General features: G+C 38.6%; 1 protein-coding gene and 1 pseudogene across 1 annotated transcript in view; both read left to right on the top strand.

The window, feature by feature from the left end:
- Positions 1–10,655, top strand: part of FCRL3 (Fc receptor-like 3) — a 173,032-nt gene extending 162,377 nt beyond the window's left edge. Inside the window, 1 exon segment of the mRNA XM_006878204.1 lies at positions 10,558–10,655. Within this exon segment, the coding sequence (XP_006878266.1) occupies positions 10,558–10,655 (98 nt within the window).
- Positions 10,656–21,255: 10,600 nt separating this feature from the next.
- Positions 21,256–22,161, top strand: LOC102822049 (annotated as a pseudogene).
- Positions 22,162–23,175: the final 1,014 nt, after the last annotated feature.

Here is a 23,175-nt window from a genome sequence, read left to right as displayed (position 1 = left end):
CAGTAGAAAGATGAGGCTTTCTGCTTCTGTAAAGATTTACAGCCTTAGAAACCTTGTACAGGGTCGCTATGAGTCAGAACTGACTCCACGGCACATAACCAACCAACCACTCTCCTAATGTAACATCACGTATCCCACTACCTTCCTTTGATTCTTCTTTCCATTCCTCTTTTCCCAACCCTGTTGAATTTTGTCCTTAGATAAATACAGCCCTTTTGATCTTGAATGGTTGACCATTTTATGGTGTCCACATTGTCCTGCCTATATACCTATCTACTGCTTGACTGAAAATTGAGCCATGAGGTTAAGTTCAGTTCAAGACCTGAGGGAGTTCAAGAGACATAGTCTTGGGTTCCTTCAGTCTTTTTCTCACCAGTAAAATGGACCACTTAATTTTTTTTTTTTAAGTTTGGTTCTACATTTTCTTCCACTCTATCCAGGACTTTCTATCAAAGGAGATGGTAGTGGTAACTGGGTACCATCTAGTTCTGGTCTCAGAGGCATAGAGGCTGGTTTCACATGTTCCATTAGTCTATTGGACTGATCATTTCTGTGCATCTTCAACATTCATCACTCTTCTTTCCTCCACAAAGGAAAAGACCAATAGTTGCACCATAGATGACTGTTCATGAGTTTTTCCTCAATTGTAGGATGCAGAACATTGTCTTTGTAGATTATGCCAATTAACAATGGTGTTCCTGAGACAATGGTCCAGAGTCTCCAGACTTAAGATATTTGGTAATATCTAAGAAGTTTTCATAATTTTGCCCCTGTAGCATGGTGCTGTAGGATAAACACTGGACTGCTAACCACAAGGTTGGTGATTCAAACCCACCAGTTGTTCCTTGGAAACCCTTTACAGGGTCATTCAAATTTCTAGTCCCCTAAACTATGACAAAAATCAACTTTGGCTCTTTAAAGTCACCCACAATGAAAGTTTTGTTATAACGGCACTAAGTCGCTATCCCCGATTCTTCTCTTGAGCCCACTCTAATCAGGTTTTCACTACCACTTGTTTTCATTGTTAAGCGCCCTCATAATGAGTCTGAACCAACTCAATGGCACTTAACAATAACATTCATGGATGTGTTTGCAATAAAGGTAAATACTGTGTACAAATATCCTCTGTTGAACCTTTGTATGTTGTTGATTGCTTAGTGCCATCAAGTCAGTTCTGACTCATAGTGACCCTGTATAGAGTTTCCAAGGAGTGACTGGTGGGTTGGAACCACTGAATTTGTGGTTAGCAGTCCAGTGTTATCCTACAGCACCACATCAGAACTTCCTCTCTTCCTCCTCCACCCATTCAGTCCATGTATCTATCCGTGTATCCCTTGTACCACTGTTATTGCAGGATTGTGTTTATAGCAATATTTACCTCTATTCCTTTTAACATTTGCACTCCTCCATGTGTATTTCCCTGCCCTCATAATTTTTTTTCCAACCGCCTTTTTGTTGCATATTGCATTTCCCATCATCCAAGTTAACATGTCAACCCTGTCGTCAATGAGTTTACTCTCCCTTCCCTCCTATCCCTGAAAACCATCAAAGAAAATTTCCTTTAGCATGAAAACCTTTTCTTGACCTATTATAATAGTGGTATCATACAATATTTGTCCTTTTGATTGATAAATTTCACTCAGCATTATGTCCTCCAAGTTATGAGGTGTTTTGCAGATTCATTCATATTATGAGGCAGATTCATCATTATTCTTCAAGGTTGCTTATAGTTTCATTGTGTTACGTACCAAAATTTGTTTAACAATTCTTCTGTTGTTGAGCATTTAGGCTGTCTCTATCTTTTTGCTATTGCAAATAGTGCTGCAATGAATATGTTGTTGTTGTTGTTGTTGTTAAGTGCCTTAGAGTCGGTTCCGACCCATAGCGATCCTGTATAGGGTTTCCGAGGGTGTAAATCTTCACAGGAGTAGAAAGCCTCATCTTTCTCCTGCGGAGCAGCTGGTAGTTTTGAACCGCTGACCTTAAGGTTCGCAGCCCGATTCGTAACCATGGATATGCATATATCTGTTGATGTCACAGCCCTTATTTCTTGAGGATATATACCAAGTGGAGGGATTTCTGTGTCATATTCCAACTTTTTGAGAAAGCACAACACTATTTTACATAGTGGTTGCGTCATTTTACAGTCCTACTAACAGTGTAGAAGCATCCCAGTGTCTCCATACCCTTGCCAGCATTTGTAGCTTTCTGTGTTTTTGAATTTTGCTATTTATGCTGGGGTAAATGAATTTCATTGTTGTTTTGATTTGCATCTTGGATGGATTGGCAAAGTGGCATTGGCATCAATGGGCTCAAGTGTGGCAACATTTGTGAGGTTGGTCTAGGATCAGGCAGTGTTTCGTTCACTATGAGTTGGTACCGACTCGATGGCACCTAACAACAACAACCACAATGGCTAAGGAGGACTCCTGGTGTGGCATTGTAGGATCAGTACTGGACTGTGAACCACAAGGTTGGCAGTTTAAACCCACCAGTTGCTCCTTGAAAACCCTATACAGGGTCACAATGAGTCAGAATCAATTCGACAGCATGTAACAATAACAATGGCTAAGGGAGCACAGTGGATCCACACAGTAAGCACTGGAATGCAAACCATAAGGTGGTTTGAGCCCACCAGCCACTCCATAGGAAAAGATGAGGCTTTCTGCTCTGGCAAAGATTTATAGCTTCAGAAACCCTATACAGGTTTATTATGAGTCAGAGCCTACTGGTCAGCACTTAACAACAACAACAGTGGCTAATGATCACAAGCATTTCTTTTTCTTGTTGGCCACCTGAATGTCTTTTTTTTGGTAAAGTGTCTTTTCAAGTCCTCTGTCCACTTTTTTTTTTTTTTTTGGCATACTGGTGTGACACTATAGGATAAGCACTGGACCACAAGGCCAGTGGTTCAAATTCATTTTAATGTAACTGGAGTGTGGATAATTTTTGACTCACCCTTGTATTATTCCATTTCTGAAATCTTAGTATTACTCCTTTAGCTTTTAATTTGCATGTTTTATATGTTTTCATTTATTTTGACTATTTGTTCCTTTAGTGCTTTCCTGAATTCTTATAGTTGTTTTTCTTTTTTTGTTTTGTTTTTCCTGTGTTGCTTTCCCCTATAGCTTTCTCAATCTTTCTCTCAGTCTATTGATGGTACCTAAATATCATTCTTTTGATTTCTTTAACAAATAGTTCCAACACCTTTTCTTCTTCAGAAATGTTTTCAGACTCTGCATCTTTGACACTTCTTTTGAGTGGCTTTGTATCATTTATTTGTGTGAACAGAGATTTTCTGTTATCATTGAGACATTGTGGTCACTGTATTTGTATTTAATTGATGATTTTATGTTGGTGTAGTCTTAGGCACTTATCACCTGGTTGGTGTGATTAAAAATGGAAGTATGTGCATAAATCTCTGTTTTCCATTCATGCACCTTAGTTTAGCTGATCAGGTAGTAGAGAAACTAGTAGTGGGACTACAGAAGATATGGTTGCTGCTGGGCTATACAGTCATGGTTGCTGTCTCCTGTCAATTAAGATAATAAAAGAAAACAAACATACACAAGATGAAAAAAAAAAACAAGTAAGTCAATAACAGTGGAAAAAGATTAAATAATTAGGTTTTAAAAACAGAAACAGGCAGTAGCAAGAAAAAATAAAGAATATAAGTCAAAAGTGAAAAAAAGGAAACTAAAATCATATAAAGAAAAAGGGAGAAAATGAAAAGAAAGAAAAATCATTAAAGTAAACCAGGAAAGGGGAAAATAATATAGAAAGAGACCAGAGAATAATAAAGAAAAAATCAAGAGAAAACAAAGAAGGAAACATAAAGAGAGAGGGAAAACGGAAAACAGAATAAAAGAAAAACTGAAATTAGAGATAGGAAGGATAGAGAGTAACGGAAGGAGGAGAAGAGTTTTTAAAAAATAAAAGCAATGAAAGGGAAGAACTAGGTCAGGGGCCAGAACAAGAGGACAAAAATCTCTGTTGGGAGAGACAAGAGGACTGTCCCCTGTCTGGTCCCCTGAAAGCAGCTCCTACCAGCCAAGGAGCTCATGATGTGGATGGAGGAGGAATGAGATAGTGACATCCCTAGATACTCTAATCTTTCTCCCTCAGAGCAGCTGGTGAGTTTAAACCAACAAGCTTGCTGTTAGCAGCCCAATGTTTAACCCACTGCATTACTTGTTGTTAAGTGCCATCAAGTCGGTTCCGACTCATAGCAACCCTGCATAGGGTTCTGAGGAGCAGCTAGTGAGCTTGAATCACCACTTTGTGGTTCAAACTGACCTTGCAGTTTAGCGCATTAACAGGCAACACCACACCAGAACTCCACTGCATTACTAGGACTCCTTCAATATACTACAATATAGTATAAACATAACTTTTATACGTACAGGGAAACCAGAAAATTCATGTGATTCATTTTATTATGTTTGCTTTATTGGTCTGGAACCAAATATGCAATACCTCTGAGGTGTTCCTGTTCTTGTAAAGAGATAAGCCAATGCTTTCACACAATGGCCTGTTTCCGTTACATAACCAGTAACAAAATCACTAAATTTTCCAAGTGTTAAACACCTGCTGTCTGCCCTGGGAAAGACAGGCTTTGCATGTTTTCACATTTTTTTAGCCATTTCACAAACATATATGGAGCACCGACCCTGGGGCAGCCACTGTGCCAGTAGCCAGACACCTTAAGACAGACCACAAACTTCATGCCAGAGAACCCACAAGAAGGCAATAACATAAAATGTGGGATGCTTGTCCTGGCTGGAAGCCTCTCAGCAAGGAGTGTCCCAGACCAGGACATACCATTTACCAATAACCAAAATGAGTGGATTCTTTTAATGTCAGCTCTACCCTAAAGAGACATACTAATTGGCTGACACTAACTCTCAATTTTACAGCAGCAGGTGCTGGTGCCTATGACCCCAGTGGTTCATTTATTCATTTACTGTGCATGTACTATGTGTTAGGAATGCTGATATTTTCCTTCTGATTTATTTAGCATTCAAAATAGAGCAATTGACTCAAAAATAGAGATATTGAATACACTATGTTCTGCACCCCCCATTTTCTGGGACAGGGCACCTGCTATTTCCTCCTGCTCTCCCCTTGCTCCATTCATCTGGCAGTTTGTTGCTGGCTTGTGTGTTGCTGTGATGTTAGAAGCTATGCCACTGGTATTTTAAATGTCAGCAGGGTTACCAATGGTGGACAGATTTTGGCAGCACTTTCAGACTAAGGTCTACTAAGAAGGAGAGGCAGATTATTTTTGACTGGTTAGTCACTGAAAGCATTATGAATGGCAGCAGTTGAACATTGTCAAATATAATGCCAGAAGATGAAAACATTATGAATAGCAGCAGACTATTGTCAGATATAGTGCTGGAAGACGAGCTCCTCAGATTGGAAGTCACTCAAAATATGACTGGGGAAGAACTGCCTCCTCAAAGTACAATTGACCATAATAAAATGAATGGAGCAAAGCTTTCAAGACTGTCATTTACTGATGTGCTGCAACTCAAAAAAATAAAATTGTAACAATAATAAAAATGTTAACGTATGAAACATGAATCTAGGAAAATTGAAAGTTGTCAAAAATGAAATGGAACACATAATGATCAATACCTTAGGTATTAGTGAGCTGGAATGGACTGTTATTGGCCATTTTGAATCCAACAATCATATGATTTAATATGCCCAGAACAACAAACTGAAGAGGATGGTTGGTGTTACACTCATCATAGAAAAGAACATTTCAAGACTTATTTTTAAGTACTATGCTATCTTTGATAGAATAATATCCATATGCCTACAAGGAAGACCGGTTCATACCACTATTATTCAAAACTACGCACCCAGCACTAAAGCCAGTGACAATGAAATTGAAGAATTCTACCAAATTCTTCAGTCTGAAATTGATTAAACCTGCAATCAAGATGCATTGATAATTACTGGGGAAAGGAATACAAAAGTTGGGCACCAAGAGGAAGGATCATCAGTTGGGAAATATGGCCTTGGTGATTGTTGGGAAAATATGCACATATGCTCTTGGGGCCTTGCCTGGTTACCAGGACCTTCGCTTCTTCAAAGCTTTGTACTAGCTTCCTAATAGCTTCTTAATGATCTAATAGATTCCAAAGGGCCTTGTAGATGGCCTTATTTACTCAGAAAATGGCCTTCTAAGTGCCTTTGTTTACAACTTTACCCCATCTGCTTTGGAGACAACATGTTGCCCACTTATGTAAGTCAAGTATGTAACAGTTGGCAGCCTTCTTTGTTCTACTACCTGTATCGGTCAGGCAGCACTGGGAGGCTGGAAAGGTTCTCATTGGGAGATGCTTGTCCAGCCGGTCACCTTTGGAGACAATAAAGTGGTATAATGAATCTCCTTCTTGACACCCCTTGCAGTTTTTTTGGTCTCTCTGAATTCAAAGGGAACCTTCCTGGAGCAGAATTCCTGTGACATGGTGATAGAAATGATGCTGGAGATCATATGATAGAATTTTGCAGGACTAATAACTTATCTATTCATTGCAAATACATTTTTAAAGCAACATAAAAGGCAATGGTATACATGGATCTCATCAGCCAGCATTCAGAGGAATCAAATTGATTGCATTTGTGGGAAGAAAGGTTAGAGAAACTCAGTAATCATCAGTCAAAACAAGGCAAGGAGGAAGATTGTGGAACAGACCATCAATTGCTCATATGTAAGTTCAGGAAACCAAGTCCATGAGCATCAAAATATGACCTTCAATATATCCCAACTGAATTTTGAAGACCATCTCAAGAACAGATTTGATGTGTTAGACACTAATAATGACATTAAAGAAAAGAGGTGGGAAGGCATCAAGAACATCATATAGGAAGACAGTAAAATAGCATTATAAAGAAAGAAAAGACCAAAATAGATTCTCTAAGAGACTCTGAAACTTGCCTTAGAGCATAAAGAAGCTAAATCAAATGGAAGAAATGATGAAGCACAAGAACTGAAGAGAAAATTTCAAAGGGCAGCTTGGGAAGACAAAGCAAAGTATGATAGTGGAATGTACAAAGACATGGAGTTAGACACCCAAAAGGGAAGGATGCACTCAGCATTTCTCAAGCTGAAAGAACTGAAGAAAAAATTCAAATCTTGAGTTGCAATACTAGCAAATTTTATGGGAAAACATAATCTCAAAAACAGATTTGATGCATTAAACACTAATGACGGGAGACCAGAAAAGTTGTGGGATAGCATCAAAATATCATGCAGGAAGAACTTGCATAGGAACAACTGATGGTCTGATCCACAGTCTGCCTGTTTACCTTCTTTTGAGCTTCTTTACCATCTCTTTCCACAGATGCAGTCATTTTGATTCCAGTGTATTCCATCTGATGCGATCCATGTGTATAGTTGTCTGTTATGTTGCTTAAAAAGGTATTTGTACATGGAGGCCTGGTGTGGTGCTGTAGGATAAGTACTGGACTGCTAAGTTCAAGGCCAGTTGTTACAACCCACCAGCCACTTCTCAGAAACCCTATACAGTCACGATGAGTTGGAAGTACCTACTCAATGGCATTTAACAACAACAACTACATGGGAAAAGTATTGAAGGATGAATAAAGCATCAAAAGAAGATGGAAGGAATACAGTCACTGGACCAAGAAAATGGTCAATACTCCATCATTTTAAGAGGTAGCATATGATAAAGAACCAGTAATACTAAAGGATGGAATTCAAGCTGCACTGAAAGCATCCATGAAAAACAAGGCTTCAGGAATTTATGGAGCACAAATTGAAATATTTCAATAAACTGATGCAGAACTGGAAGTTCTCACTCTTCTATGCCAAGAAATTTGGAAGGGAGGTACCTGGCCAAATGATTGGAAAAGATTCATATTTCTGCCCATTCTAAAAAGAGGTGACCCAGTGAGATGCAGAAATCATCCAACAATAATATTAATGTGACTTTCAAGTAAAATTTTGCTTAAAATAATTTTAAAAACAATGGCAACAGTACATAGACAGGGAACTACCAGATATTCAAGCTGGTTTCAGAAGTGAATGTGGAATGAAGGATATCACTACTGATATCAAATGGATCTTTGCTGAAAGCAGAGAATATCATAAAGATATTTACTCATGCTTTCTTGATTATGCAATGGCTTTCAGCTCTGTGGATAATGATAAGCTATGGATCACCATTCAAAGGATGGGTATTCTTGAATACTTAATTATACTCAAAGGAACCTGTATATAGAACAAAAGACAGTTGTTAGAACAGAATAAGGGGATGCTGAATGGTTAAAATCAGGAAAGTTGTGCACCAGGGTTGTATCCTTTCACCATACTTACTCAATCTTTATGCTGGTCAAATAATTCAAGAAGCTGGATTATATAAAGAAGAATGTGGCACCAGGAATGAAGGGATACTCATAGCAATCTGTGATATGAAGATTATACAACCTTGCTTTCTGGAAGCACAAATGACTTAAAATACTTAATGATGAAATTCAAAGACTACAGCCTTCAGTTTGGATTACTCCTCAATGTAAACAGGGCAAAAATCATCACCACTGGGCCAATAAATACCATCATGATAAACAGACAAAAGATTGAAGCTGTCATTTTGCTTAGATTCACAATCAACATTTTTGGAAGCAGTAGCCAAGATGATATATTGCATTAAGCAAATCTGCTGCAAAAGATCTCTTTAAAGTATTCAAGAGCAAAGACATCAATTTGAGGACAAGTCATGGTATTTTCAGTCACCTCATATGCATGTGAAAGTTGAATGATGAATAAAGAAGACTGTAGAAGAATGATGCATTTGAATTATGGTGTTGGTGAAGAATGTTGAAAGTACCAAGGACTGCCTGCTGGAAGAACAAACAGCTCTGTCTTGGAAGAAATGCAGTCAGAATGCTCCTTACAATCTAGGATGGTAAGACTTAGTCTCTAATACTTTGGGCATAGGAGTCCTGGTATGGTGCTATAGGATAGACACTGGACTACTAACCACAAGGTTGGCGGTCCGAACCCACCAGCTGCTCCTTGGAAACCCTATATATGGTCTCTATGAGTTGAAACCAACTCAATGGCACTAAACAACACCACCTTTGGGCATATTATAAGGAGGGGTCAGTCCCTGGACAAAGACATCATGCTTTGAAAAGTAGAGGGTCAGTGAAAAAGAGGAGATGAATTGACAAAGTGACTCAAATGTAAAAACAATTGTGAGGATGGCACAGGACCGGGCAGTGTTTCCTTCTATTGTGCATAAAATCTCTATAAGTCGGAACCGACTAGATGGTGCTTAACAACAACAAAAATCCCCTTCCTAACTCCTACTTCTTTGAATTTGAGTTCCAGTATCACTATTCCTGAGATGATTTCACTGAAAGCCCTTCCAACTCAACTTTCAAAAATAACAAAATGTTATGTTTCCTAATAATAATAATCAATCTTTAGCAAAGCACCTACTATTTATCAGCCACTGTTTTAAGTTTTTTGTGTCTCTTAACTGATTGTATAGAGTATTGTTTAAAGAGTTCTGTTGGAGCTGTAGGATAAACACTGAACTGCTAACTACAAAATCAGCAGTTCAAACCTGTCAGCTGCTCCTTGGGAAGAAGAAGAGGCTGTCTACTTCTGTAAAGACTTACAACCTTGGAGACCCTCTGAAGGGTTGTTATGAGTCAGAACCAACTCAGAGGCAGAATGTTAATGCATTACAGAGTATTGCTTACCTATGTGGAAATCAGGCATACAGATGGTGAGTAACTTAGCCCAGGACATACAGCTGGTATGTGACAAAGTCTAGTTTGGAACCCAGCAGTCTGTACCAAGACATACATTTAAGACAATATTATGGGGGTACAAAAGAGAAATACTGCATTGAATATATAGCCAAACCTTATAATGATGATAACATATGCTCATTTAAATACTCATACATTCTTTTTTTTTTTTTTTCTCTCTTCAAAACCGCATTCAACCTATGTGTCTAAGACTTTCTCTCAATCAGAGTTTGCATCTTCTTCTGAACCACTTTGACCAACAGCAGTATATATGGAAAGTGAATTCCAGAGCCCCTTTAAATTTGTTGATATAAATTTGAAGCATATCAGAGAATACAAAGGTTTTGAATGTTTGAATTCCAAATTTTATTTATTTCCCCGATTAAATTATGTATTGCTGAAAGTTAAGTATCATTTCTAGAACATTAGCCCAAGATGATAGATTCTTTTATAAGCTATACCTTTGAAGGAAATGATCATGAGAGATGTTGTTAATGAAAATGTTCAACCAGGTTGTTTATTTTCTTGGGATTTAACTCAGATGTCCCAACCTAGATCCCTCTTAGCCATGTCAGGCCTCAGGCATTGCCTCTGATGGTCCTAGTGCATGGCAATATCAGGCACCAGGCTACCAACCTTGCAAATCCCTGCACCTTTCTGGGTACTGAATTGCCTGAAATCCTGTCTACCCCTCAGTCCTCTCACCAACCTTTATTCTCCTCTTTTGGGCTCAACTGCAAATATTTCTGTGCTCTGTAGGAACTTTCCCGGGCTCTGAAGACCAAGCCCACTCTAACTCATCGGACCCAGCAGAGCAACTGGAACCTGTGTACAGCAATGGTGAGCACTACTATTAGGTATGGGCTTCACAACTGAACCAGGCGGGGAAGGGAGAAAGTGGAGATAACAAGTCCAGAGATAAGGCTTGTAGGGGTTTGCTTGATACCACAGGTACTGCAGAGGCTTCTTTGGGAGGTGTTAAGATAGTTATGTCTCAGAGTGGTGCAAATAAATTTAAGTGTTCAACTACTAACTGGAAAGTTGGCAGTTTGAACCTACACATAGAAGTGAGTTGGAAGACAGGCTTGACTATCTGTTTCCAAAAAGGTACAGCCTTGAAACCCCTAGTGAGCAGCTGTACTCTGCTACTTATGGGGGTGCCATTAATCAGAATTAACTCAAGAACTAACAAAAACAACAGCATACTTATGGCCTTTCGAAGAAGTACCTGTGCAAGCCGTTGGCCACCATCTTCTGCCTGACCTTGCCTTCTCTTTCAGTGAATACAGTGTATCAGGATGTGATTTACTCCCAGGTTTTGAGACCCTGTCAGAGACAATATGGGGAAGGTAAGCTTTGGGGAGTTTCTGGCTCTTATGGCCTCTTTACTGGAGCTAAGTGAGGAGAGCTATTGCTGGCAGAGCCCTTCAGGGCTGTGACTGCTGCTACCTCAGCCCTGACAGTGAGCATCACCCTGCACATCTGGAGAGAATGCAGTCTCTTTTGCTTGTGTCTCTCTCTGAGCCTGCTGTTACTGGGGTCTATGCCCTGTCCTGGGAAAGAAGTTAAGCCTTGGTGGATGGAGGTTATGGACAAGGCTGTAATGGCTCTTTGTTGTTCACTGCTTCCTTGTCTTTCTTTCCCAACAGGGCACTCACAAATGCATCCAAAAAGCAAGGTGAGTCTGAGTCCCTATATGATTCTCCCCAAGATTCCTTATTCTTAAGTGTAGCAGCTAGATCAGTGTACTGGGCACAGAGGGCCCTCAAGTAAATGTTACTTTCCTTTCTCTTCATGAGCTTTTTCCTTTTTAGGATTTGTCAGTTATCTATTCTGAGGTTAAGAGGCAGCCCCTAGGAGCCCCAGCAGGACAGAAATCAAAGGGATTGAGAGGGAGCTACAGTAAGTAAGAAATTGTGGACATTTTGGTTTATGAGGGTCTGGACCAAGCTACCTGTGTACCTTTCCCGCAAGAGCACCTGTTCTAAGGGGGAAAATTACTTGCCAAGGACTCACAGGGAAGGGCAGAGGTTAAAGCAGTGGTCCATGATGATGCAAAAGAAAATTATGAGACTATCTAGTTTGTATGAACTGTTTATGACCCAGAGCTTACATTTTCTTCAAGGACCAGGGATTGCCTGTTAGAGCCATCTTCACAATTCTCCTCACTGGTGTGCTTCACTCATCCCATGCTAAGATGGACTGTTATACCAGCATAGCCCAGGGCCTCAACTCAGAGCACCAAGGCTTCAGATGGGACCCATGTGAGTTGGAACATGCTGTCCTCACATGAGCAAGAGACTTGAGTAGGAAACTTAGGCTGTCCTCAGACCTGCTTCAGAGGAGACTTGACTATAATCCCTGGGTTGAATTGTGACAAATAGATATAAACCCAATCAACAAAACCACCAAACCATACCTACTGTCGTTGGGTCAATTCTGACTCATAGCAATCCTACAGAGAGTTTCTGAGATTGTAAATCTTTATGGACACAGACAGCCTGGTCTTTCTCTCACAGAACATCAGATGGATTTGAACCACTGGCTTTGCAGTTAGCAGCTTAACACCTAATCCACAGTGCCACCAGGGTTCCTTAGATACAATCATGCTCATCAAAAATCAGAGTCCCTGTCAGTAATTGTTAATCTTCATGCTAGAACAAGATTCAACTATCCTTAACACCATCTCTAAACAGCAGATCCTATCATTAATTGCCTTTCCTGCTTTGTTTTGGTCAAAAGAAAACCAAAGCTAATATTGTTGTTATTAAGTGTCATTGAGTCAGTTTCAACTCTTAGTGACCCTGTCTGTATAAGTTTTTCAAGGAGTGGCTGGTGGGTTTGAACTGCAGACCTTTTGCTTAGCAGTCTATTGCTTATCCTACAGCACCAAAATCAAAACCAATACACTTTATATATTATACAGAACTTTCTAGAATATGTGTCCATGTTCTAATTCTACTTCCTATTCCCTACATATATGATCTATTTATACTTTCATTTCAATGATCATATATATCTTTATGATCTGCCTCATAAGATGAGTGTAATAAATTAAACATACTAATGTAAACAAATTAAACATACTAATAAAGTAATTCCTAACTGGAATAATGAAACTAGTGACAATAAAATATTGAGATCAGTCTTTGCATTAATGGTATGTTTCTAGCATATCTATATATGCTACATAAATATAGCTGTAGCATATTAATGGAGTTTAATTATATGAAAAATTATCCTATAGCCATTATGGTTCTAGCAAATGAACCCCCTTCCTTACTCAGTATACTCTACTCCCCCTTTCAAAAAATACAAGCAAACAATTCTTGATAGAGTTTCTCTATTGACTTGCAACTTGACATCAATTTCAAAGAAAAAGAAAAACTTTTTTTCTTTCAAGCAGGTTGAAAAAGAACATAGTGAATATTCTTCTAGAACATTTTGCATAGCTACCAATTCTAATTCCATAAGTAATCCATACTCTTAGAAATTTCAAATAGTTGTAAAATAAGGCTTTTGTGCAATAAGTGTAAAATAAGTGAGATGAATATGAATCTAACTTTGCAGGACAATTTACTACAAGTGTCCTTAAAGGCAGAGACAGGCCTCTCTTCTTCTTTTACATCAGAATTGTCAGAGTCCCTAACGTACCAAATAGCACAAACTGTTCCTATTCTCCTCATCCTCACCCCCACATCCAACCATATACCACCATCAGCCCCTTTGCCCTTATTGCAGAAAAAAATTTAGGTTCTTGTGAAGTTGCCAGAAATTTTTATAGGCTGACTAGATTCTAGGTGTTTCATGGATTGAAATGTGTCTGGCCCCCGCCCCAAGTATGTATTAGTTTGAATGTACCATGATTCTCTGTGGTTTGGCTGTTATATAATGATGTAATATGGGAGTTATTTAATGATCATCCATGATATGATCTGATGTGGTAAATCAATAAGAGGATTAAGGGTGGGATGTATCACCCTGAATTTCATCACAGCCCTGATCTGATATGAGGGAAATTTTACTGGAGTGTTGTCTTCAACACCTTTTACTTAACAAAGATAAAAGGAAAGAGAAGTAAGCAGAGAAAGAGATTTAACATCACCAAGAAAGAAATATCAGGAGTGCAGTGTGTTCTTTGGATCTGGGGTCCCTGTATTGTGAAACTCCTAGATACAGAGAAAAACTAATGACAAAATACATGGGGATCTTCAAGGAATGCTGGACCTCAAGATGCTGAAAGGAGAAAAAGACCTTTCTCCTGAGCTGGCACTCTGAATTCGGACTTCTAATCTTCTAAACTATGAGAGAATAAATTTCTGTTTGTTAAAGTTATTCGCTTGTGGTATTTCTGTTCTAGCACCACTAGATAACTAAGACAGGTATAGTTCTGAAAACAAAGGGAAAAAATAAATCTTGAAAAATAATGGGTCAAAATATCCCCTGGTTGCTTCAGAAATAATACAAATGCCATGCACAGAGACCGTAGATAAAGAAGACAAAGAAGAAGTTATAGGAGGAAGAAGGTGAAGAAGAAAGAGAGAAGGAGTCCATAAGGCGGAGAGGGTAGGAGCCGAGGGAGAAGTGAGAGCACGGAAAACAATGAAGTGCCCTGGGTGAAGTAGAGTCTCAAAGGGCAATCTAGTTTCACACGCACAGAGGACACATTTAGAGTAAGAGCATTGTGCTTTAGTCCTAAAATTCCTGATGTGTGCCTATCAGAGGATAAAACATATCTAAAAGCAAGATGTAGGTCTGAGGATAGCTGGTTGGAAAGATTCATTGCAGAGACTTAAGCATAAGGACACGAGGTCCATTAGATTCATTTTGGAATATCCTCTTCTTCTGTTTTTCAAAGACAGAGCAAAAAATGAGGGACTAGATAAGAATTCTGACTGCCATTTAGCAGTTGTCTGACTTTAGAAGCGTATTATCTTCTCTGCACATCAGTAATCTTATCTATAAAATAAGAATAGTCTCATTGGGTGTTGGAAAATTGAATGAGCTGCTTATAAGACATACCTGTTGCCAAGAAGGTATACAATAAAATGGACATTTTAATATTACCATCACTGTTATTACCATCATTATGGGAAATAGCTTCCTTTATAGACAATTCAAAAATAACTTGTCAGTAGATAGCTAGTAATTTTTACTTGTGTTGCTGCCATGATATTTTTTCACACTGGATCTCAAGCACAGGTACATATATGTATAGAACTTCTAACCATGGGAGTAGTACCCTGAAGAAAGCCTGTATCATCTTCCAAGTTTTAGAGACTATTTCAGTCAGGATTCTTGGGTCTAGCAATAGAAACTAATCCTGACTCTTTGAAAGGAGATAGATTCTTGGAAGGATATCAGTGGAAATTGTAGTCCCAGGCTTTGAGTAAGAGAGTTTGGAAGCTCAAGCAGTAGAAAACAATAGCAAATGCCATGGTATGGTTCAGAAACAGTATGGTCCACACATTAACCCATCCACAATAATGACTCAAAGCCTTGTGTCACTAACTCAAATTACCAAGTCCCTGGATAGAGATCTGTCTGAGAAAGCCTAAGTCTTATGTTCATCCTCTAACTGGGGAATAGAAGAATCTTGCTGCTTCAACTTTTGTAATGAGAGAATGCACTACTTTATACCCAGACCATACATCAGGTAAGTTCACCTAGAAATAAATTAAAGTGTTAATAGGAAGAGTGTATTGTACCCAAAACATTTAAACATGCATACATACACCCATACACAAGAATCCACTAAAGACAAGATCCTAGACATCTGATGAGTCAGTCCTATGCCCTCATTTCCTTTCTTATGTTTCAGAGCACATCTATGGGGATCTGTTTCTTCAGACAAATACTTCCTACACATTTTTCATCCTAACCTCACAGGAACCTCAATAACTACAAACCTGACACCAGTTTTAGGGCATCAAGATTTTCCAAGTCAGTGATACTATTTATATTCCACTATCTTCCCAAGAGTACCAAGTGCTGGCTAGTCTCAGCCCCAAAGATAACTGAAATTATTTGTATATGGTATGCTGAAATACTCCATATCTCATCACTACAATCACACACACCTATGCACACTTTGTTCTTTTCCTGTCTGGAAAATCCTAGGATACAGAAAAAGCATGAATCTCACAGTTCCTGGATTCTGTATGTTCCATTCACAGACTTCTATGATTGATCAGCCAAAGACTTGACTCTTTAATTTCTACTCTGAAATTGACTTTTTTTTTTTAATTAGATGTGCTTTGTGATCCTTATAAAACAATATAGTTGACAGAATGAGTTAATAATCACACGGAAGAATCCATTTCTTTTTGTTTCTTTCTTAACTCATACCATCCTTAATTCCCACCAACCAAAATAACCTTAAGCCAGCACTGGCAACCAAATACTTATGCTGGGCTCTTACTATGTTTGTTTTTATTCTGGAGTTCTTCAAGGCAGAAACTCAATCTAATTGTCAGGAACTAGATCAAAAGAATTGAGAATAAGGGTGCCACTTTGTTCATTGGCCTTAGAGGAAATATAAAATTTCTACATACACATATTCATTTAATTAACACTGTTGGCACACACAGTGTTTATATTTATTTTTAAGTTAGTTGCAATTTATAAATCCGGATATTTCACATAAAAATATAAGTATTGAGTTTCTCTTAAAAAGTTGGAAGATCAGGAAAAAGCAGATCTTTAGACCTCATAATAATATTCTTGAATGGAGCATGTGTTCTCCAATTGATCACAGTCTTTACCACTCCCTGTTGTCTCCCCAGTACTGAAACTAAGTGACAGGTGCAATTTGCCACCTCAAATGGGAAAAAGTTTTACTCCCAGTAGACTTAAGAAGAGAGTTGCATGTGACATCGATTCTTTCACGTTCTTCCTTGTTCATATTCCAACTTTCACATGTATATGAGACAAATGAAAATACCATGACTTAGGTCAAGTGCACCATTAGTCCTCAAACTGACATTTTTTGCACTTTCCATACCGAAGTCTCTGGTCTTCATCAGTAAGTATTTTGAGTTATCTTCTCTTCTGGCAAGCAAAGTTGTATCATCTGCATATCAAAGGTTGTTTGTTAATGACTCTTCCTCCAATCCTGATGCCATGTTCTTCTTCAACTTCTTGATTATTTTCTAAGCATATAAACTGAATAAGTATGCTGAAAGAATACAACTGTGGTTCAGAACTTTCCTGATTTAAAACCATTCATTGTCCCTGTGTTTTGTTCCAGCAACTGCCTCTTGGTCTATATGCACAGGTTCCTCATGAGCACAATTAAGTGTTCTGGAATATCCATTCTTCACAATTACCATACATTTGTCATTAACCACACAGTTGAAAGACTTTGCACCATCAATAAAACACAAGTAAACATCTCTCTGCTTTCAGCCAAGATCCATTTGATGGTAGCAATGATGTCCTTTACTCCACATTCTCTTCTCAATACTGCTTGAATTTCTGGCATTTCCCTGTAGATGTACTGTTGCATCTGTTTTTGAATTATCTTCACCAAAATGTTACTTGAATGTAATACTAACGATATTGTTAGAAGAATTCCACATTCTATTGGGTCACCTCTTTTTGTAATGGGCACAAATATGGATCCCGTTGGTTGTCCAGGTAGCTGTCTTCCAAATGTCTTAATATAGATGAGTGAGAGCCTCCAATGCTGCATCAGTTTGTTGACAGATTTCAATTTATATTCATTTTGTCAGTTCTTGGAGCCTTTCTTTTGGCTAATGCCTTCAGTACAGCGTTGACTTCTTCCTTCAGTACTATTGGTTAATCATATGCTATCTCTATAAATGATTGAGTACTGAGCATTTGTTTTTGGTACAGAGATTTTGAATTCCTTACAAAGCATCTTCTGATGCTTTCTGAATCCTTCAATAGTTTGCCGATTGTTGTTAAGTGCTGTCGAGTTGGTTCCAATTCATAGAGACTCAGTATAGGGTTTCCAAGAAGCAGCTGGTGAGTTTGAACTGCTGACCTTGCAATTCACTGACCTTGTAGTCCTGTACTTATCCTATAGCGTCACACTAGACGTATTATCTGGCAATCACATATTCCGCCCATAGAATTATTTAATATTGCAACTGGAGGCTTCAATTTTCTCTTCAGTTCTTTCAGCTTGAGAAATCCTGAGCATGTTCTTCCCTTTTGATATTCTAATTCTAGTTCTTTGCACATTTCATTGTAATACATTAGTTTGTCTTTTTGCACTGTCCTTTGCAATTTTGGTTCAGTTTTTTTTTTTTTACTTCCTCATTTCTTCCATTCTCTCTAATTTTTCTTCACTTAAAAGCAATTTTCAAAGTCTCTTCTGGTATCCATTTTTGTCTTTTTTTTTTTTTCTTGCCTTTTTAATGAACTTTTAAAAAAATTTCTTCCTGTATGCTGTTCTTGAAGCCATCCCACAGTTCTTCTATTCTTCAGTCACTAATGTGTCAAATCTTTTCTTGAGATGGTCTCTAAACTCAGTTGGGATATATTCACAGTCGTATTTTGGCTCTGCAGCTTCAGCCTGAACTTACATATGAACAATTGCTTTTCTTTTCCACAGTCTGTCCTGGACTTGTTTTGGCTGATGATATTGAGCTTCTCCACCCTCTCTTCCCACAGATGTAGTCAATTTGATTCCTGTTTATTCCATCTGGAAGGTCTTTTGTATTGGTTAAAAAATATTTTTGCAATGAATAAGTCATTGGTCTTGCAAAATTCTATCATGTAATCTAGAGCATAGTTTCTATCACTAAGGTGATATTTTTCAATACTGAGCCTTCCTCTTTGTTTTCATTGTTCACACTCCAATCACCAGTTATCACAATGGATCTTGATTGCAAGTTTGATCAATTTCCAGCTGAAGAAATAGGTAGAATTCTTTCATTTCACCGTCATTGACTTTAGTTGTTAGAGCATAAATTTGAATAGTGATATAGGCTAGTCTTCCTTGTAAGCATATTATCCTATTACAGACAGCATTGTACTTCAAGATAGATCTTGAAATGTTCTTTTTGGTTATGAATGCAACTCTTGAATTTGTCATTCCCTCCATAGTAAACAGTGTGATTCCCAGATTCAAAATAGTCAATATCAGTCCATTTCAACTCACTGATGCCCAGAATGATGATCTTTATGCATTCCATTTCATATTTTACAACTTCTAATTTTACTAGATTCATATTTCATACATTTGAAATTCTGATTTTTAATGGATATTTGTAGTGGTTTCTTCTCATTTTGAGTTGTGACTCATCAGCAAATAAGGCCCTCAAAGCTTTCCTTTATTCATGTAATTATATTCAACTCTACTTTGAGAAGGCAGTTCTTCACCTGTCATATTTTGAGTGCCTTCCAGCATGAGGGACTCATCTTCTGGCACTATAGCTGACAATCTTCTGGTGTAATCTTCAAGCTTGGTGTGGCGCTGTGGGTTAATGCGCCAGACTGCAAAGCCGTTTGAACTGCAAGGTTCAAGCTCACTAGATGCTCCTTGGAAACCCTATACAGGGTCACTATAGGTCAGAATTGACTCGACGGCACTTGACAACAACAACAACAATCATCAGGCAATATTCTATTGCTGTTATTCATAACATTTTCAATGGCTAACCATTCAGAGGTAGTCTGCCTCTCCTTATTCCTAGTCTTAGTCTGGATAGTCTGTTGAAACCTGTTCACCATGGGTGACCCTGCTGATATTTAGCAAACAAGTGGCACACCTTCCAGCATCACAGCAACATCCAATCCACCACAGAAAGGCAAACTGAGAGACAAGTTGTTGTCACGTGCCACTGAATCAGTTTTGACTCATTAGAGACCCTGTATTCTGACTCATAGCAACCCCATAGAGCAAAGTAGAACTGCTCCTTAGGGTTTCCAAGGCCAAGCAAACAGAAACTTGCATCTTTCTCCCATGGAGTGACTGATAGGTTTGAACCAAAACCTTATTGTTAGCAGCCACATATATAGAGAGAGTTCTAGGGGCCCAGTGGAGACTCATGGTGTGCCACTGTAGGATCAGCACTGGAATTCAAACTGCAAGGTCAACAGTTCATAAACCACCAGCTGCTCCTCAAAAAGTATACAGGGTTGTTATGAGTTGGAACTGATTCTACGGCACTTAACAATAACAACAGTGGCCCAGTGCTAAGCATTGGGCTGCTAATCATAAGTTTGGCAGTCCAAACCCACCAAAGAAACAGTGTACTCCTGTAAAAATTTAAAGCCTCGGAAACATTAGAGAGCAGTTCTACTCTGTCATGTACTATTGCATTGAGGTGAAATCTACTCAGTGGAATCAACAGCATATTAACAACAATTCATTTGTATACACATACAAAAGGGTTTCAAAAACTTTGTTTAAAAATTCCATTGTCTCTTAATTGCATTTTCTATGAACTTTTTGAATCTGTCTCATAAATATACCAAAATGTGTATCTTCAAGACTGAATACAAATAAAGGCACCACTCTGGGACAAATTAGAGCAAGAGTTATGGCAGGATAAGGATACATGTTGGAGAACTTAATGGGCTGAAAAATAAAAATAACTGAGCTTCATTATTTTAGTATTCATAGTTTAAGTATTGCTACTAGTCCTGCTGTGGTACTGTGGGCTAATGCGTCAGAATGCAAAGTCATTTAAATTACAAGGTTGGTGGTTCAAGCTCATCAGCTGCTCCTTGGAAGCACTTATACAGGGTCGCTATGGGTCAAAATCGACTCAATGGCACTTGCACAATAACAACTATAAAATACAGTTATGTATTAAATAAAATAAAATTTTTCAAAGCATAAAAAATCAGAGGTCAAACCTGCAAGGATAAGCCAAAAACTACTGCTACAAAATCACAAAATCTTTTATTAAACAAAAATATCAAAATGTGAATTTATTGTTTGTCAATATATCCTTCATCTAGGATCATACACTTGTAAAGTTGTTGTTTCCATTCCTCTAACTCTTTCCCCATATAATTCTGTGCTTTTAAATTTATACCCCATCAAAAAGGCAGTTTTAGCATCCACATGGGACTCAAATTATGTTCATTTTCCAAGTTTTTTTTAAATTTGGAGATTAAAATGATATTTGGAGGGGTAAAATCAAGGCTGTATGATAGCTGGGGTAAAGTTTCCCAATGAAATTCTTAGAGAATAGTCCTTGATACTTTCAAAGAAGTAGGTAGATGTGGCGCTGTAGGTTCACACCGACAGTGTAAGTCCTACAGACACAACCTTATGATTAGCAGCCCTATGCTTAGCACTGGGCCACTGTTGTTATTGTTAAGTGCTGTAGAATCAGTTCCAACTCATAACAACCCTGTATACTTTTTGAGGAGCAGCTGGTGGTTTTGAACTGCTGACCTTGCAGTTTGAATTCCAATGCTGATCCTACAGTGTCACACCAGGATAGAAAACAATCCTTTCTTAGAGCAACGATCATGGCTTATTTCCCACCAATGCAGTTTTCAAGTTTCTTAAACTTCTGTCATCCTCTGCTGCTACTGCCTCCCACATACATTAACCTTGGCAAATCTGCAAGGGATGTCTTCACCAAGGACTATGGATTTGACTTAATAAAACTTGATTTGAAAACAAAATCTGAGAATGGACAGGATTTTTCAAGCTCAGCGTCAACCAACACTGAGACCACCAAAGTGACAGGCAGTCTGAAAGCCAAGTACAGATGGACCGAATATGCATTGGCATTTACGAAGAACTGGAACACTGATAATATGCTAGGCACTGAGATTACTGTGGAGGACGAGTTTACACAGGGACTTAAATTGACCTTTGACTTATTCTTCTTACCTAACACTGGGGGGTGGGGGTGGGGAGGGGAATGCTAAAATCAAGCTAGGGCATAAGTGAGAGCACATCAATGTGGATTTTGACATTACCAGGCTTTCCATCCAGATTGCTGTTGTGCGGTTATAAGGGTTGGCTGTAGGCTACCAGATGAATTTTGAGACTGTCAAGTCCTGAGTGACTCAGAACAACATTGTGGTTGGGCTCAAGATGGATACATTTCAGCTTCAGACTAATATGAATGATGGGACAAGTTTGATGGCTCCATTTACCAGAAGGTGACTAAGAAGTAGGAGACTCCTGTCAGTCTCACCTGGACAGCAGGTAATAGTAACACTCACTTCAGAATCAGAGCCAAATATCAGATGGACCCTGACACCTGCTTCTCAACAAAAGGGAATAATTCCTGCCTGGTAAGTTTAGGATAAACTCAGACCCTAAAGCCAGGTATCAAACTGACATTGTCAGCTCTGCTAGATGGGAAGAATGTCAATGCTGGTGGCCACAAGCTTGGTCTAGGACTGGAATTTCAAACGTGAGTGAATACTGTGCAACTATTTAAAGGATTTGCAGCACAACTACCTTCAGAATTGTAGTGTACGTTTTCATGTTGTGTGTCTGGGATGCAAACAGTGCTCAATATCATGTCAGACCTCCAAGTTAAAATGATTCAGCGTTAAAGTGCTATCCTTTCAGAGGTATAGAAGAAACCCAGTTCCAGAAGACTCTTTCAGCTGTAGACTTTGAGGGGAATTTTGTGGTCCCTCTAGAGATGTCAGATGCCTTTTTTTTTTTTGTCTAGAAATGGAGACAATTGGAAGCACTTTGTAAATTTATATTGAGTAAATGAATGAATGAATGATTTACTGAGAATTGAACCTTGCTTTCCTAACCTTAAATGAGAAGAAGCTCCTTGCTTGGGGGTGTGTACAAACTCATCTGAAAGGGACATTTTAGACAGATTTTTATGACCTGTTTCCACCCCAGTCCATCTCCTCTCCATATCCAAAGTAGTCTATAGGGTGTGGTAAGTAATTTTTGTGTGTGCCATTTTGGGGTGGTGAGGGTGGATGAGATGAAGCCAATATCCAGGACTTGAATTCCTGCTCCTGTGTGGTTTTGTGCCTTGCACCAGAGTATGAAATACTCCAAGAACTCTAGCTGCAAGCTGGGAAGGGGCTCTCTTACTATAATCACTTGGTGACAGCACTTACAATCTAAGCTGGACTTCAGTTGTACTCATCACTTAACATATTTTTTAGCCATTTAATAGGCACAATTCAAATTCTTCCATTTTGTATGAAATTCAATCCTCCCCTTCAAATATTGTAATTAACATCACTTTGAATTGCAAGGTCAGTGGTTCAAGCTCACCAGCTGCTCCTTGGAAACACTATACAGGGTCGTTATGGGTCGGAACCAACTCGACAGCACTTAACAACAACAAAATAAAACTTAGGAGTCCTGGTGTGGCTCTGTGGGTTAATAAGCCAGATTGCAAAGCCTTTTGAACTGCAGGATCAGCAGTTCAGGCTCACCAGCTCCTCCTTGGA

This window comes from Chrysochloris asiatica, unplaced genomic scaffold (genome assembly GCF_000296735.1).
Source record: "Chrysochloris asiatica unplaced genomic scaffold, ChrAsi1.0 scaffold00042, whole genome shotgun sequence".
NCBI lineage: Eukaryota > Metazoa > Chordata > Mammalia > Afrosoricida > Chrysochloridae > Chrysochloris > Chrysochloris asiatica.
The sequence above is the reverse complement of the archived record's forward strand: the minus strand, read 5'-3'. Positions and strand labels throughout refer to the sequence as shown.